Genomic DNA, 18651 nt, shown 5'->3' with positions numbered 1-18651 from the left:
AAACGCAGCCCTGTTTAACGGCATGGTTAGCCCGTAAAAGTAGGCTCTAATGTGCTTTAATTTACCAGTCTCTTTGCGTTTGCGTGCGCACTGGCCATATCTGCGCGTGCTCGGCCCAGTGTTTAATATTAGTTATTGTTTCGGGATGTCTTAGAAAAGCTCCTGTACTATAAGGGAGCGGTGACGCGCCAGTCTCTTCTGCGCGCTCAGATGTGGGTTTTTTGTTTTTTTTTGTTTTTTGCCTTGTGATGTGTGGGGGGTAAAGTTTTCTGCGGAAGGCGGGGGCGCGGCTGTGTAGTGTGGAGGCTCTGGGCAGACTAGTGGTTTCAGGGTGTCAAGAGTCAGTTCTGGGCGAGCGCAGCAGAGTGCATGAAGGAAACCGGGAGCAGGGAGAGTTGGCGGGCTTAAACTCTGGACTGTGCGAGCAAACCTCACCTGCATCTTGGAATCTCTCTCAGTCTCACTTTTTGGGAATAGTGGGAAGCTTGCTGTTCCTTGGGATGGAGCGTGGATGGGACGGTGTTTCATATGCTGGGATGTGTATTCTGGGTGTTCTGTCCGTGCTCTCGTCGGCGCTAAATGGAGTTTGGGGCTTTAACTTTTACGCAGAGCATCCCACAGTTTATAGGGGACCCGATGGAAGTTACTTCGGTTATGCTGTGGACTTCTACCAAGCTACCGCCGACAGCAACACGTGAGTGGCAACATCAGGGCTGAAGCTGTCCTCCAGAAGTTCTTCTTAAACTGTACCTGTACAAATTGAACACATTGCCTTACACTAATAATAATAAAATAATAAAGTGATGGGGGGAATAATGAAAATCCATGAGCGTCATCATCTGTCTTACCTCTGACAGATTAAGGAAAACAGAGTAAAAGGACCTTCCATGTATGAGAGTTTATGCATTGTTTGAAGAGTACATTGTCTTGCATGTGTCTTGGTTTTTCTTTTGCCTATTAGGATCAGTGTGCTGGTTGGGGCTCCCAAAGCCAACACCTCCCAGCCCGGCATCGTAGAGGCTGGAGCTGTTTATTACTGCCCCTGGCCTGGGCTGCCTGAGAGCTGCAGACAGATACCCTTTGACAACTCCAGTGAGTTACCTGAAGCCTGTTTTCTCTCTGTCTTTCTCACTGACCTGAATAAACATGAGGTAGACTGCTGGTTTCTTTGCAGTAAATAGAAAGGCTGGACAAACTGTGAGCCTGTCACAATCATTGTTTCATGAGTTCTCATATAAGTGTTTTATTTAACACCAGAGATGAAATTGAACCATCATTTATTTCACTTGTAATAATTCCTTTTAGAATCATAGGTGGCCCCAGATGTTACTGGAATTGAAACCACTGTTTTATAACCTGTGTGTGTCTGTTTAAGTTGGCGCAAGTGTTATTGGATGAAGAGAGAGAGAGAGATGAGACATGTGGGTCTCATCAGCTTCCTGTAACAATAAAAAAAAGAAAGAAAAAAAAGTATGGCAGGTTTGCTGGTGGATTTCTTCATCATGTTGATTATGGTATCCAGTATATTATCAACAGTGATGTCCAATCAACTTTTGTTGGTGGGTCTAATGTCTCTGACACACGCTTCTCTATCTGAGTTGGCATGTGTGTGTGTGCGAGAGAGAGAGAGAAAGAGGGAGAGAGAGAGGAGGGGGTAAACTGAATGCACATGGGAATTTAGTTTCCCTTCGGAAGAAAGGGGGATTGGGCGAGGTCTGCTTTTTATTAGATCTTGAAAATGTAACCCTGTCTCCTTTCCCTCCCCTCCATCAGTCTGTCCTTCTCTCTCTCTCTCTCTCTCTCTCTCTCTCTCTCTCTCTCCCTCGCTCTCTCTCTCTCTCTCTCTCTCTCTCTCTCTCTCTCTCACCTATTACAAGGACTTCTAACATCTTTGTGATGACCACAAAAAGTGAAGTGGTGAAGCAACTGGCTTATCAGTGCAGTGATAGGAGTAACTCTACTCTCTTGTAGTGTTATGGGCAGATCTAACATATCCAACAGGATCCAGAGAAAGATGTACATATATAAAAACAGCAGATTGTAACTGAATTAACATAAAAAACCTTCAATCCATAAGAAAAAAAAACCTTTGAAGATGAAGCTGCAGTTGGAAGCCATACTGCTGCAGAGATCATATATCTGTCATATTATTATACTACAGTGTGACTATGACTGGATAATTTATCAACAAGCAGCTGATGCGGAAATGCAACTGCTGATAGCTGATCAGCTGATAAAAGCACTGCTTCAGTGTTCTGCCTGAACTACAGCAAGGCTCCATGAAGATAAAGACTGAGATGTTTTGTTTTCTCTAAAGTTAATTACAGTTATTTTTCACCGAGGGGGGTTTAGTTTAAATTTGAAGTGTTTTGGGGGTTAATTTCAGGTTTGAGGGACAGAGGCATAAACTTGGTGGAACAAATTTGTGTGTGAAGTCATGTATGCATCTTTCCACTACAATGGGGGGTTATGCACAAGTTGATTGATGACCGTGGCCACTGTGGATATTTCTAGAGTTACAGCAGACCCATTCTTACAGGTATAAACCAGACTAGGTAGGAGGCACATGCATACACACACTGATGCACACTGTACAAAGTATCCGGAGCAGAGTGCTGAGCATCTGTGTGCACTTGACTGGTTAATGTCCATATATAAACTTCACGTGCGTCTGATTATGCGTGTGCATGGTTTCAGTGACATTATGCAGGTGTGTCAAGTCATGCCAGTGAAGTGAAGTGAATAGGAGAGGGGATGATATGCTATCACAGATTAATGATAGATTGGATGTCCGTGTGAGTTAAGAAGTCTGGAAAGTAAAGCTGAATACTCCACTGCTTCACGTCTGCTCTGCTGATGCATTGCTACTCAGTTTACCAGAAAAACGATGTTTTCATTTAGAAACACTTAAAAATGATGAATATTTTTGAAATTCTATTTTCCTTTTCCACAAAGAGATGTAGGTAATGTTCACAATCGCACAAAATACATGCACATCTGGAAGCAACACCTCACATAACCCGATCGTGGTTTAATGCTGTGAAGTTAATCATTCAATACCCTCATCCACTATTACTCAGGCTTTGGGAATAAAAGTGGCAGTGATACTTAATTGAACCTGTATTGCCAGCACTGCAATGTTAATGATTACAATCCTTTTTAAAAATGCACACAGACACACACACACACACACACACATACACACATACACACATATATATAATCTACATTATATATAATCTAAAATCAATCTTGACTTTAGCTGGAAAACTTGTACTGTACATCTGGTTGTCTGTAATTTTAGTGTGTGCTTGCTAAAAGAAGGTGTTTAATGAAGAGAGGTCTGCACTGCATGGCTGGACTTTATTAACACTGAAAACTACCTACAACAGAGCGAAAACAAACATGTACACACACTAAACACCAAGTCGACACATAATTGTAATCTCAATGGGGAACCATGTCCATGTGCGCTTTGTGGGGAGGGGGTGAGGGCTCTATGTATCTGTGTAGGGTCAGAATGAGTCTCTTAAGTCTTGTTATTTTTTACGAGCTTTAAGTTAAAAAAATGTCTGTGTAGTTTGACAAATGTCTGTTTGTGGGGGACAGATGTTGTTCTGATGTGTGTTATTGGTCTGTTTATGATGTTGCTGTTTGTTCTTTATTGCATCTAGGGCAAATGTTTTCTGTGCTCACAAGCAGAGCTACAGGCAGCCTCAATGGTCAATATCTCAATATCGCTTTTACTGCCATCCATTATACATTATATCTTTTCTGTACTCTTACTGTACTCTTTATGTCTTTATTTTTTTTTCTCTCCAGATAACAGAATGATTAAGGTAAATGGTACCAGAGAGCCTCTGGAGTTTAAGTCGCACCAGTGGTTTGGAGCATCGGTCAGAGCACACAGAGGCGAAGTGGTGGTGAGTGGAAATAAAGTCAGATATTATCTGAATCGTTTAACTTATCCCACACAGATTTTCCCTCTGCATTCCCCTCTTTTCTAAAGAAAACTGACGAAATCTTAACTGATTTCAGATCAAGAGGGAAGACGAACCAGCAAGTAGCTCTTCATGGTGACCATATTATATTAAGTCGTAAGTTAATAGGAATATCTGGGGTGATTAACTGGTGTCAGGGGATTCAGGTACAAGGGCACTACAATTTCATGCAAAAGCTGCAAGATTTTTTCATAAATGGAAATCAAAAAGTTCCATGTAATAGCGTAAGAGCAAGCATTCCTCAGAAATATATCACTCTCTGTCTGGTGAAAAGAAATTGTCACCATCAGGGTGGGAGTACAAGACACCGCCTTTGCAGACTTCCTGTGGCCAACTTCTCCATCATACCTTCCAACATAACTGTTAAACAAATCCAGGTGATATGAGGAGTTTGGCACTCGCGCCGTGTCACACAGTTTTTGGTTTTTGTGTATTGTCGCGACGCTGCTGCGGATCACTTTGTTCTTAAATGTATTTCCTGTAACTGTAATGTCCTTTCTGTTGTGGTTGTATTTATCTGGCAGTTGCACTGACAGAAAGGGAACTTCCAAATGGATAATAAACAAAACTAACTATGGCCGTCATTTGTTTTTAAAACCGGAATCAAAGTGGGGTTTTTTTTCATTGGGCAGGCATGCGCTCCTCTGTACCACTGGAGGACAGTGAAGATGAGTGGGGAGAAAGACCCAGTCGGGACCTGTTATGTAGCCGTCCAGAACTTCAGCGCCTACGCAGAGTACTCGCCGTGCAGGACCAGTGAGTCACTCTGCAGCCCTGTCTGGAAATGTTTCCATCAACCTGTTGTTCCTTTCATCCCCTCCTCCCTTTGTTTTCTGCCTCTGCTATCAGGATAAACAGAAAATTAACCACGTCGCGTCGACCAGTAAGGCACCACGATATCACATGACGTATACAAAGTGCATATTTTTCCTTTTAGTGGACAGGAAAAAGCTGATGTTCACTAAAACTTCATAAAAACTTGCATTCATCGTCTGCGATGTTGTTGCGCCTACAGATAGCTTTTGGTTTAGTTTTGGTTTTGAGATATATGCCTGAGATTTCCAGCGCGTATATAAAATGAGCTGCTCGGAGCAAGAATAATCCTCAGTTTCTCTCCTGTGACCATCACAGTCAGGATTACAAAGATATCTGAAAACCCAGACGAACAAAACAAAAACCGTGTGCGTGGCGAGGTCCGGCTAGGGTAAGGTATGGAATTGTGCTTCCAGAATAAATCACTTTCTCTGATGTTTTACAAGTTGCCACAGTAACCTGAAAATATATCCGTCACTAACAGTTTATCAGACTCTCTCTGTGGCCCTCTTCTTTCTGTCATCAGTTCTGTAAATGGAATTTATGGGATTTTCTTTTTTTCATTCTCACTTCCTTCCTGTGGTCTCTCTCCCCCTGTGCAGCGATATGAGCCGGCATTAAACTTTGATAAGGAGAAATGAAGGCTATCAGGTGGCACATCATAAACAGCAGAGAAAACCTAGCCTTTGTTGTCCACACATACACAGACATTCATACTTGTGCTGCCTCTGGTAGTTGGTTCAAAGCCGTAAACTCAGCTCTTCCCGAGGAGGGAACGACTGTTCCCTGTTTTGCAGGGGAAGTATTTCTGCGTCATGTTTCTAAGCTTTTTCTTTTTTTCTTTGCTTTATCTTGACATGTATGTGCAACCATTCAGGCTGTAACACATTGTTTATAAGTGCGCTTGTGTAGTTACGCATCATTAAAGGTCACTCCAGGGGGCCACTGAGATGGAGAACAATTTATGATTGGCACATATGTTTTGTGTGTTCATGCGCCGTTAGATGAAGTAATTTAAACAGAAACACACACATCAGTGGTTTTACATTTTTATGTATGCTGTAAGTGCTTGATTATCTTAATTATCTAAATATTTATTCTGACAGTAGGGATTTTTGTAGTTACATGGTTTCATCTATTAGAAGCTATGACTTTGGCACAGTTGAATACCAGGAAATTGTCTCAAGACAAAAAAAAGTACCAATTTATTGTTGCACTCCTGGAATTTTGTCAGATCATTCAACATTAATACAGCAGAATCATAAATTCCCTCTTATAAATTCTACTTAATTCCTGTGAAGACTTGTGCCCTGCATTATTCCCAATGAGACAGTAAAATGTAGTTTGTTCAAAAAAACCCAAAAAACACTCCTACTAGAGCTGCACTGTGTGTAGGTCTGCGTGCGTCCCACGCCACATGCATTTATCAGTATTTTTCTTGCAAACTTGATGACGAGGCCCCTTTGTGCTTAAGAAAGTCAGTGGAGAACCATGAACTGTTCTTCCCTCCAGTGTGGGTGAGACCTAATTGCTCTCTCGCTCTCTCTTCAATCTCAGGTAGTTTCTATGTGCAAGCCAAAAGTACTTCCCTAAAATAAGTAAGATATTCCTTTGAGCGCTTCTGTTGTTTCAGTTTTTGCATGTATGTTCATGTTGCTTGCAGATGATCCAGACCCAGAGGGACAGGGATTCTGCCAGGCTGGTTTCAGTGTGGATTTCACCAAGGTATAGACTGGAGCGGCAGTTACACTTTATTACCCAAAAACCTGCTGCACACAATTTGTCGCTTCTCAGAGTTCACGCAGAGAAGACTCCCATCAAAATTTATGGGCAATGGGAAGATCAGAGAGCATTTGTCCCTAGAGAAGCCTCCACGCCCGATGTGACCCATCGCCTCGTAACACAATAGACCAGACACACATAAACACACTAACATATACACACGCATTCTTTCACTGTATAGTCAGTATGAACCTTGACCTTTCACTGATGGTCCGGCCTTACCCTCCTTACGTACAGGAAGCTGTCATTCTCTTCAGGATGTCAGAAGGCAGCGGGAATCATATGGACACATTCACACAGCTATACACATTTTATAAACCTCTAGTCACACTTGCACAATTTATTTAATAACAATTCCTCCAATATGACTAAGCCTACTTAATTGTATTTATTCCAGGAAGGAAAGCTGGTGGTTGGAGGACCTGGAAGCTTTTACTGGCAAGGTAACTGAAACAGCAGTGTGTAAACCTTTGTTTGCTCTCTCTCTTGCAGTGATTTCATCAGTGGGACAGTGTTCAAATCAGAGAAAAGAATGGAGATGAGTTTAGCAGTCGGGACAGCCCACCTACACACATATGCACACTGGACACACTTTCCAAATCTTACCTAAGCGAAGGTGGAAAAAAAAATGCGTCCCTTTCTCTGGAACCCTTTTATATTCGCTTTTCCTTTCCTCCTTTTCTTTTTTTACTTAATGCGTCGCTCTGTCTGAAACAGTGTAACAGGAAGTTGGTGTTTGGGCTCTGTAATGAGCTGATCAGGGGGTAATGGAGTGGAGGAACTGCCCCTCTGCTCCTCAGAGGAGCTTGGGGAGCTCTGAGGGGAGAGGAAGAACCTCAAGCCGAGGCAGCAGGGTTGAGAAGGACAAAGGAAAGGGGTGGCAGAGAGAGAGAGAGCAGACAGGACGGCCTGAGTGATAGAGCCCGGCGATGGAGATGACAGAGAGAGAAGTGATGGAGTATGTTGATGAGAGTCAGACACAGAGCAAAGAAGCAGAACGATTTATCTCCTTGATAAAGTCAGAGCTGAGGTCAGTCAGATTGCTGGAAATGCATGGGTAGTCTAAGCAGAGGGATGAAGTGTCTTAATAGGTGTAGACACAGCTTGAGTGTGTCATAGTTAAGCTGTGGAAGTGTAGCGGTACTCCCCCTACTCCAGGTGTTACAGCGCGAGCGTGTGTGTGTGTGTGTTATCCAACATTGTGCAGCTGCTTGCAAGGAGAAAGGACACAATTATTCATCACTTGAACAAACTCATTTCTCTTTACTGTCTTTGTAACCTAATGATCTTTGACCTCTGAGGCACATCAGCTGCTTTAAAAAAAAAGAATAACGTAAGACATAATGTGTTTTTCAAAAAAGAGAGAAAGGAAATAGATTCATTTTTTTATTCAGAGATACAATGATTACATATTGTTAAATAATGAATGCTGTGGCATAAAGGACTGCACTAGACAGACATCATACACACCCTAATGGACTGCTCTCTCTCTCTCGCCGTGCCCTCAGCACTGGCACGGCAGCCTGCCTCCAGTTAAAACACTTCCTCCAAATGTTTATAAAAGCACTCAGCCTGGATTTTATGGCCTCTAATATACAACAATTATCTTCAGCCTTCAGCTTGATTCACCCTCCAACAAACTCACATAAAGCCTTGTTATCGCTGGCTGAGTGAAAAATAACTCGAAATTAGCAGCACTGATTTATGCATCTCTGTTAACAGTTTATCTCCTCAATCAGGTTGTAGTTTAATAATGAGTCGACACGGTGATATGAGATAAAGCCGGCACAGTGTGTGAGAGCGGGAGGATGAAGGGCTGCGAGAGGAGCTGAGGGGAGGGTTAAGAGGGCACATTTCCCTCCCCATCAGTACACACACATTAAGGAGGATTTATGGAAGGCTGAAAGCGGCCAGAGATAAAATCATTTGTTTGTCTGACCTCTTGTTCTACAGCAGAGGAAGGGTGTTGTTTGTGTGCGCACACCTATAATTCAGAAACCTTGTGATGGAGAGGGCAGCATTTTTTTGGGAGTTTTTAAAGGCGTATTGGCCAAACGTATCAGATTTTTGTTCTGCAAGAACTAAGATGTGTAAGTGTTTCTGCCTTTGAGAGGATTGTGCGCTGTCTGTGTCTTTCATGTGGAGCGAGCCGTCCAGCTCCAGCAGTTATCTGCAACAGTGGACAGCAGGGCTCCCTACACGGAGTCTGAGCTTAAACCGCTGCCTATAAACAGATGTGGCTTTCAGATTGATTGTTTTTCTCCATCCGTGTGTGTGTGTGTGTGTGTTTGCAGGTCAGGTGATGACAGCAGGGATAGCCGAGATACTGAATGGCTATTCTTTAAAGGCAGTGCTGAGACAGGTTTCGGGAGAGAAACACACAAGAGCTGCTGAAGACACACACGACGACAGCTACCTTGGTAACATGCATTAACAAACACACACCCAAGCTTACATTCAGGTCTATAATTATTTAGACAGTTTTTGTAATTGTTGCCTCTGTACACCACCAAAGTGGATTTTTAAATCAAACAATCAAGATTTAATTAAAGTTTAGAGTTTCAGCCTTAATTCCAGGGGTTTAACAAAAGTTTACTATTCATTCTTTAAGAGTTATGGCCGTTTTTATACACAGTCCCCCATTTGCAGAGGCTCGAATGTAGCTGGACAGCTGACTGACAAGCAGGTGAGGTTGTTCTCACATCATTTTAAGTTAAACAGAAATTAAACGCAAATTGTAAAGCTTTCTTTTTTATCTTTTCAATGAAACTCTTAATATGAGATACAAGTGAAGGAGGCCATCATTCGGCTAAAAAGGAAAATAAACCTATCAAACAGATAGCAAACGCCCTAAGAGAGTAGCCAAATCCACAGTCTGGTACATTCTTAAAAAGGAGTGCACTGGTCAGCTCAGCAACACCTCGAGGCTTGAATGACCGCAGAGGTAAACATACTGCAGGATTCTTTGTTTGGTTAAGAAAAAGCCCTTCAAACACATCACTAGAGCAAAAACATTGTGTATTTCTGATACTCTGCAATAAAAAGACTTTCATGATGGAAAGTCAAGAGGCTTTGCAACATAGTGCAAACCACTCTTTACACTCGAGGACGAGAAGATCCGATTTGACTGTCAGATGACATTTAAAAGACGCTGAACATTTCCAAAGCAAGACGAAGGAGAGAAACAGCTCATGATCAGAATCCTACCACATCACCCGTGAAACATAGTGGAGGCAATACTATGTTATGGGCATGTATGGCTGCCAGTGGAAGTGGGTCACTATTGCTCATTGATATAACTACTGATAGAAGTATCAGGATAAAATGTGAGGTGTGGGGGCTGTGCTCTCTGCTCTGATTGAGACAAATCCAGCGAAACTGGATGAGGATACTACAACGTGCAAAAGTGACCCAGGAGTTTGTCATGGCAGAGAAATGGGATATTCTTCAGTGGCCAAGTCAGTCACATAATCTCAACCCTACAGAGTGTGTGGTTCATTTATTGAAGACCGAGAGACTCAGAAACAAGCAGCAACTGAAGGTGGCAGGATAAATGGAGGAAACAGAGCTCTTCATGGCTTCTGTACTTCAAGCAGTCACTGACTGCAAACGATTTCCATTGAAGCATTAAAAAACCTTCATGTTTTAAATTTGTTCATTTTCCCTGTTACATTTGAGCCTCTGGAAATGTCGGAATACTTATGGACCCAACTTTATGAACAAATCATAACACAATTGATAATATTAGACAACTGCAATTGAATTACAACCACATGTGCAACTGATTTCTCCGTAGGTTACTCTGTGGCAGTGGGAGAGTTTACGGGAGACTCAGAACAAGGTGAGAAATCCAAGGATTCATTAGATTTGAGGAACCTCCTGAGAACATCGGCAGTCTCTCCTGCAGCGCCGCCTAAAACGTTGCATGTTTGCGCTTTCTCTGAGCGATTGAGAGTGGACAGCTGTGTGACTTTGCCTTTGTCTGAACTTAGCAGCAGTAATTAAAACTGTCTCTGTACGTCTGGGTCATGACCCTGAGTGGACAGGACTTCAAGGACTACTGATAAAGGGCTTTCCTGTCCTCCATTTGGAGTGATTAGAATGATTATTGGCAGACTCTGCAAACCTCTTCATGTCTAGAGTGGGTCCCGAATCTCATCTGGACTTGAAATATTAGGTGAAAAAGCACTCAGGCATGCACATATTTGTGTTTTATAAAGGATTTGCAGGTGGGGAAAAGTGCCTATGAATTTATCTTCAGCTTTTCAAATTGTGCTTTTTAGAGCCAGAATAAATTCATATAAGTTACAAGTACTAGAAATGTACAAATCCTTTCATTTTTTTAAGTATTGTACCGCGTAGATACACTCTGGTATATAATCGTGGGTTCTCTTCAGGTGCTGCTAAAGTACTTTTTGATGCCATAACTTTGTGTGTGTTTCAAACGGGACAATTTCAACCAAAACTAAAAGAAAACAAAATGTTTCCAGCCACAGTGTCACCACATCACTTTTTAAACCAATTTTTTTACTTCCTCTTTAAACAGCGTCACCACGCGGTTTCACGTTAGCTTTATACACCCCCCCTCCCCAGTGTCGCTTTGCTAATCAGCATTTAGTGGGATTTTTACGGGACAACCTTGTGTTTACATACCCCCATACCAACCCTGCAAAGGCCCTGAACTGCCTAAAGCGCAACACATGTCAGAGAGTCTTAAAGAGAGCCTAAAGAGGTTACACATGCCTGCTGATGCACTGTGTTGTGGTGCAAAGCTTGTTGTGGTCTTGTTCCCTAAACCCTCTTCAGACTGGAGAACTGGTTGTAACTGGGAGCTCTGAGTGAAGATGAAGCTGAGAATTACTGGTTAATAGGCCCGCGGTTCAGCCTGTTGAGTAGAGCCAGAAGGCAGGAAGTGGGGACTCTGTCTTCTCGCTCTGGGTGGGACCCTCAGATCGTCACTTTAAGTTCACAACACTGCACTCATCAATCAATACACACGCAGAGCCCGAGCACCCAATCACTTACTTTGTTCTCTGCGACACTTGGCTGTGAGGTCGGTGGGGGTTTCAGGCTTTTGAGACAAACCTCTGTCACTTTTTTTCCCACTGTCTTTTCCGCTGTGCATCTTTCTCGCACCAATTTGACTCTTTGCTTTATTTTTATGTCTTCCAGAGCTGTTAGCTGGAGTCCCAAGAGGAGCGCAGAACTTTGGATATGTGAGTATGGACGGACAAGCCAGTTAGAACATCACAATTTCATTTAGAAACAACCAACTGAGAGACAAAAGAAAAATGAAACAGTGTGAAGTCCAGCAAATATAGATGCTTATTTAAAGTATGTTAAATATTTTAACAAGAAGAAATATCATATGCTGTAGCCTTCCCAGTCACCAGATCTTGAATCAACTTATTGCATATGTGGGATTTTTGACGCTTTACTCCACCATGACCAAACACTTTTCAAAGAAATATCTTCGAGAAGAGTGATGTTCATTCAGTTGAGTGCCAGTGACTTGTCGACTGATATCTTACATATAATTGGCAGCTCGGTAGCCTAATAAGACATTTCATGCAGATGTTTCCTTTAATTTGTCTTGCATCTGTATTCCATCTGCATGTAAACTTTTATTGTGAAGATGTGTGAAAAATCTGCACTCAGACACAAACATGCACTCGTGAAGTCTTTGAAATTTGTCTGCTGACACAGAAATCTACTTATGTTTGCATGTATGCCAGTAAACTTTAGTTTGCCTCTTTTTCTTGTATGGGAACTTGTCCCCGGGGCTCACTGTGTCAATCCTCCGTAATGACACACAGCTTCTGCTGCATATGAAGGCCAGTGGCCCCACGTAACCCCGCTAGCCCTCTTTGACACACAAATACACAAACACACGACCTGTGACAGTGTGTTCCTCATCCCGACATTGTAGTTGCCGCAAGACTGTCCCTTGGTGTACAGACTGGATGCCACAGAGTAGGAGGATGTAGCTGGTAATTGGTGCAGTAGATGGAGTGATGCAGGTAGACCTGACAGTGGAGTAGCTGTCAGTCCTGATCAGAATCTCTCTGCAACATATTTGACAACTGAGAGCAAAGGAAAATGAAATCTCAAGTTGTTGATTTAATATTTCTTTTTACACGTCCTCATCTGTCTGTGTTCATAAGTCTATCCCTCTTTAGTACGTCTCTGAGACATGTGTGATTGGGTCAGCTTGTATCCTCCACATGTGAGGGTGTGTGTGTGTCTGTGCACGTGTGTGTATGTCTTGCCTCCGGCTCCCTCCATGTGGTTGTTATTTCAGTTCTTATGAAGGAATTCTCAGCCTTCCCCCCCTTTCCTCCATCTCTCCCTGCAACCAGGGTTAAAGGGTGGGGGGGGGGGAGAGATGAGGGGAAAATGGTAAAAGCACAAAGAGGATGGTGGTGGGGTTGGGGGGGGGGGGGGGTGTTCGGTTAAATAAAACAGTTTTTTATGCGGTTCCTGACTTTTTTCCAACATTCTTTATGTGCCTGTTTGTCAGACTGCTCCGCCATGTTTACTGCTCGTGCACTAGGGGGACAAAGCTCGGTGCCTTATTAGTCATGTCTGCTTGCTTTAGGTGGCGATGATCAACTCCACCAACATGACGTTCATCCAGAACTTCACAGGGGAACAGGTAGGGCCATCAACACATCACAGTCTTAGACTATCACATATACGAAGCAGCGTATTTGAAATTAGTATTAGATGAAAGTCATGCAGCTTTGTCGGGGTTTGGTTAAAGTGCTATAGCCTTCCTTCCTTGTCTGTCCATCAGATGGCCTCCTATTTTGGCTACTCTGTGGCTGTAACTGACTTAAATGGAGATGAGTAAGTAGAAAACATCTCGGTGTCTCCAGATGCTTACACTTTCTATTCTATGTACGATCACTAATTCTTCACCCTACCCTCCCAGGACAGATGACGTGCTGGTTGGAGCACCCCTTTTCATGGAAAGAGAGACGGAGAGCAAACCCAAGGAGGTGGGCAGGGTATACCTGTACCTCCAGCTGGCTCCGCTCAGTTTTTCTGAACCTGTCGCTCTCACCGGCACCTACACTTTTGGACGCTTCGGCACAGCTATCGCACCGCTAGGAGATGTCAACCAAGATGGATACAATGGTAGGTCTGAGACTTTCCAAGTCAAGGAGAAAGGAAAAAAAGATTAAAAAAAAGATAAATGGACATGGATTAACTTAATCAGAAAAATGAAAAGATACAAGTAGAGCTATAGAAGGGGACAGATATGGAGAAGGGAAAATTTGTTTGATTATATTTTTCCTAAACCTGAATGAATCTTCTTTTATGGGCCAATATTTTCAGGTTAACGTGATAAAAGAACAAATCTTTTTTTTCTCTTCCTGTGCTGTTTGCATGGTTATTTCACTGGCTGAGGAAGTACATCAGATGCTGCTGTGTGAGAAATCCTAAAGTTCTCCTGACAATCAGGAAGTGTAGTGATGAAAGGTTGTCTGTGCGAGTGGTGTCTTCCTGTGACAATCCGCCAAAGGCCATGTGTCTATGTGTGTCTGAGTTATTTTTAGCTCACCAGATGTGCCCTGAGATAAAAATCATCTGGGAGTTTTTGTCCTGCAGCCCGGACTTCATTCCTCTTCGATGTGTTTGTTTTATCCTCATATTGATTGTACAAATACAGCCACACACACACACACACACACACACACAAATGCACACCATGCAGCCTGGATCCCAAATGTTCTGCAGAACTAAGGCTTGTTGATTGCGGCTATAAAAAAATTGAATGAATGAAGGTGCATCTAAGCCTCCTATCACATCAATCCCGCTGAATTGTCCTTTATTTATTCATGGACAGCATGTGATAATGAGCCTACCACACCTTTAAAGTCATTAACCATTAGATCAATAACCACTGGATCAATACTGATGGTTTTTCAGACTAGAAATGTAAATAACATCTGCTCTCTGTTAGCGTGCAACGGTCTCTGAGGGGCACTGATGTGACCTAAGATCTGCCTCCTGAAGTGCCATGGAGACAAAGTACTTACTGAGAGTTAATCTATTGAGTGCACATCCACGTCTGTGCATGATTTCATTATTCAGTATTATAGTGTAGAATCTCAAAGGAGGGACTGTGATCAAGGCTTTCAGCGGCTTTTCTTTGCTAATGTCAAACCCAAACCGTGGACCATACCTGTGCCCTCGTGTGTCCGTATATAATCAGAAACAGACCGCTTTCTTTCTCTCCGATGAGCTCTTCCACATCATGATCATCACTCCATTTCCAAGATTCTTCTTAAAAGTGGAACCATACCCATTTTGTCTCATCTCTATGGCTTTACTTGCTGTCAACTGTCAACACTTTGCAATTTAGCTAATTTCATTTTCCATGTGGTTTCTTTTGTTTTTCATATTTATTGGCCAACGCTGTCAGTATTTTTCACAAAGTGTCGGCCTGTTTTTGTCTGAGAAGCAGTTCTGTAGTTTTGGTCTCAGTGATCACAGTGGGTGTTCAGTGGGTGTTCTTGATGCTCTTCTTTTTGCTGCACATTCTGAGATGTTGTTGAGCAATGCCCATGAGTGAGTTTCACATTATGTGAAGACTTTTAATAGAATTTTCTTAACTCAGCTATTCAGTTATGTACACATACCCACACATAGACATACAGACTCTCACACAGGCTCATATATACACTTGCACACACACATGGTTGCATTTATCCTCTCTACCCCACAATCTGCTTCATGTGGAACTAGTTGTTTAGACTGAGAGAGGGGGGGTCCGGAGACAAACAGGATATCTCGAGGTGCTTGGACAGCTACAGTGCTAATGGGTACTTTAATACAGGATGGTGTGACACAGAAATTTAGAGGTAAAACAATAAACTCAAATCTGCTTCTACTTCATCTGCACAGGAGCTTACTGTATCCGAATGCTTATATCTCTTTCTTTGCATTTAGATCCCCCTTTCCTTTACAGATACTTACTTCATTAGTCACACCTTGCTAGTACCGAGTTGGTTCTTTTTGCCTTCAGATCTACCTTAAATCTTCATGGCATAAATTCGACAGTCTGCTTGAAACATTCCTCAGAGGTTTTGGTCCTTATTGACATGATTGTATCACATACTTGCTGCAGATTTGTCAGGTCCGTGATGCAAATCTGCCATTTCACCACATCCCAAAGGTGTTCTATTGAGATTTGGCAAGATGCTTTCATGTCTATGCTTTCATGTTGTTTACAGCAGTTTTTGTAGTGGAAATCGAGACTCGTCAGACCAGGCGACGTTGTTCTAGTCTTCTATTGTCCGATGTTGGTGAGCACGTGTTAACTGTAGCCTTAGTTTCCTGTTCTTAGCTGATGGAAGTGGCACCTGGTGTGGTCTTCTGCTGCTGTAGCCCATCTGCTTCAAGGTTCAAAGTGCTGTGCATTCAGAAATGCTCTTGTGCATACCTTGGTTGTAACGAGTGGGTATTTGAATTGCTGTTTCCTTCCTATCAGCGCGAAGTAGCCTGGCAACTCTCCTCTCACCTCTGACATAAACATGCCTTGTTTATGTCAGAGTGTGGGAAAATCTCAGTATATCAGCACTTTCTGAAATACTCAGCCAACCATCCTAACCGGTGCTAACATCCATACTATGTTCAGAGTCACTAAAATCACCTTTATTCTCCATTCTGATCACTCTCAGTCTGAACTTCAGCAAATTGTCTGACCATGTCTACACCTAAATGCATCGAGTTTGCCTTGTGATTGGCTGAGTGTATATATCTACATGTCTGAAGATATTTCTAAAGGAAAGGTTAATATTTTGGTGAACGATGTGCTTATTTGCTTTCCTCTTGAGAGTTAAATCAGAAAATATGTCCCAGAGTAACAAAATACACCTACCTACTTTTTACACTTACACTTTACACTTAGAGTACAATATTTCATCCAAGACATTAACAGCTAAATGCAACAAGCTGTTTATGCACTGTTTTAGAAGTTTAAAGCATACGGTGGTAATGACTCCAATTTAGAGGTGCTGGTAGGCAGGTTTGTTTACATTTAGCCAGGTTAACTGCTATGCTCCGGTTTTCATCTGGCCTCTCACCCAGTGACAGCTAAGATAGGCTCCATCCGTGCCATAACCCTAAGCATCAGGATAAGCAGATAAGAAAACGAGTTAATATTTTTTTCCTCTGTTTCCATGACTTGGTACCTTGTTCCATTTCCTATTTAAACAAATATTTCCCATGCTGAGCATAACATAAACAGTGTTTATAGAGATAAGGATAGATAAAGCTGAGCCAAGATTAAAAATAAATGTGTAAAAAAAGTAGAAAAACAAACAAAAAAAGACGTAAGTAAATGGCCTAGCTGCCATGATCGCTCAGTTTAAGACGGTCAAGCTCTTTTCCTTTCCTCTTTCCATTTCCTCGTACCTGTATAATTTCCTCTGCTCCTGTCTCAAAGGGACTTTAACCCTGTTGATGTCTAAACCATGCATATGTGTGTTGTCATCCTTCAGACGTGGCAGTGGGCTGTCCGTTCGGAGGTGAGGAGCGTGGAGGGAGAGTATTGATCTTTAATGGCAACAAAGACATATCCACACAAGGTATGACGCTCAGCCAGGAGCTGAGGGCGGCCCACGCCCCCAGTGACAGTTTGCCTGGATTTGGATTCACTCTGAGAGGAGGCCAAGATGTGGACAACAATCAGTACCCTGGTAAATAATCAGCAAATCGGCCCGTCTCTACTCAGCTCCCCGTGTTATAATCAAAATTCTCTCTCAGGCTCGCATTCTTTCGCTTCTCGACTTTCCTTCCAGCTCCTCTCATTACAGCCTTCCTCCTCTTCATTCTTAACCTCGACATTTCACCGCACCCCTCCACTACCATCTCCATGTTCTCCCCATTTTTGCTTTCCTCCTTTTCTCTGGTAAAGTCATCAGAAGCGGGTATAGGGATTTGTGCCATGAACTTCTGCCGCATCCATTCTTTAGAGATTTACAGTACTCAAGTAGGAGAGAAGACATGAGAGTGGGAGAAAGAAAAAGAAGCATAATAACACATTCTCCTCATGTTCAGTCTGCCAGACCTACAAGCCTCTGTGTATAACCTCAAAACTGTGAGCAGACAAAGCAGCATTCAATCAACTTACATGCAGCAACTCCCTAGCCTTTTTTGGCACCTTCTTACTATACCACACACCTTCACCTTATGTCTTCTGAAAATAATGTCAAAACTAAAGTGGAACACACAGAGAAGGGGCCATTTGGAGGTTTTTGTAGAACACACAAGTTTCTAGTCCACGAAAAAGATTTGAAACAAAGCAGGTCTGTAAAACCACGCTTTTACTACCTCATTTTCTCCCCAATTTGGAGCCATCCGGCTCTCAGCATTAATTTTTCTTAAAGCTTCCACAGATTGGGCTGAAAATGAGAATTTGTTTGGTTTCACCTTTTGTCTTTGCCCCCTCCTACCCCCTCTTTGGCGGTTTCCCTTTTCATTCTGCTGCAATAACAGATTTCTTCATTCCACAAACAGGATACAAAGGGAAATAATAACGCGCAAGTTCACATGCATGGCTTGTGATCAGTTTCACTGGCAGCTAGCAAAGTGTATGTTGAGCACGGGCCAGGCTCCAGGTCATAGTTAGACCTGCGCAGACCCACTGCAAATCAGAGATCAGAATTAAAAACAGTGTACAATAAATACACACACAGGAGTTACAGGTTAAAACTGGCGGAGGTCCTTTGGGAGGAGCACGTAGAGAAGAAACTCATGGGTGGCACAGCTTTCTGCCAACACACACACAAACGTATAAACACGCGCGCACACAGACGTGCAGGGCTCGTGTCGTCTGTCATTAGAGAGCTTGCTGACGGAAGTGAGGCACACACACACGCACACGGTGTGTCGTTGGCAGGCTAGTAAAGTCACACTGTTCAAAGGAGCCTGAGACGTTTGATCAGCATTATGAGAGGACTGCAAAGGCGTCTGGGAGGCCTGCTACAGCTGCCACGTGCTCTCATTGTGATTAAATGTCATTAGTCGACCACAGGAAGATGGA

General features: G+C 42.7%; 1 protein-coding gene across 1 annotated transcript in view; it reads left to right on the top strand.

Annotated features, from left to right (window-relative positions):
- Positions 1-334: 334 nt before the first annotated feature.
- Positions 335-18651, top strand: part of itga8 (integrin, alpha 8) — a 42514-nt gene continuing 24197 nt past the window's right edge. The window contains exons 1-13 of the mRNA XM_006801354.3: positions 335-694; positions 962-1092; positions 3823-3923; positions 4634-4757; positions 6478-6539; positions 6994-7039; positions 8891-9016; positions 10393-10437; positions 11769-11812; positions 13195-13251; positions 13393-13445; positions 13531-13736; positions 17108-17305. Of these exons, the coding sequence (XP_006801417.2) occupies positions 501-694; positions 962-1092; positions 3823-3923; positions 4634-4757; positions 6478-6539; positions 6994-7039; positions 8891-9016; positions 10393-10437; positions 11769-11812; positions 13195-13251; positions 13393-13445; positions 13531-13736; positions 17108-17305 (1387 nt within the window). The 5' untranslated portion in view covers positions 335-500. The remainder of the gene's footprint in view (positions 695-961; positions 1093-3822; positions 3924-4633; positions 4758-6477; positions 6540-6993; positions 7040-8890; positions 9017-10392; positions 10438-11768; positions 11813-13194; positions 13252-13392; positions 13446-13530; positions 13737-17107; positions 17306-18651) is intronic.

The sequence above is a fragment of the Neolamprologus brichardi genome, chromosome 11 (assembly GCF_056152115.1).
Source record: "Neolamprologus brichardi isolate AB-2024 chromosome 11, ASM5615211v1, whole genome shotgun sequence".
NCBI lineage: Eukaryota > Metazoa > Chordata > Actinopteri > Cichliformes > Cichlidae > Neolamprologus > Neolamprologus brichardi.
This window is presented reverse-complemented; position numbering and strand designations above follow the sequence as displayed.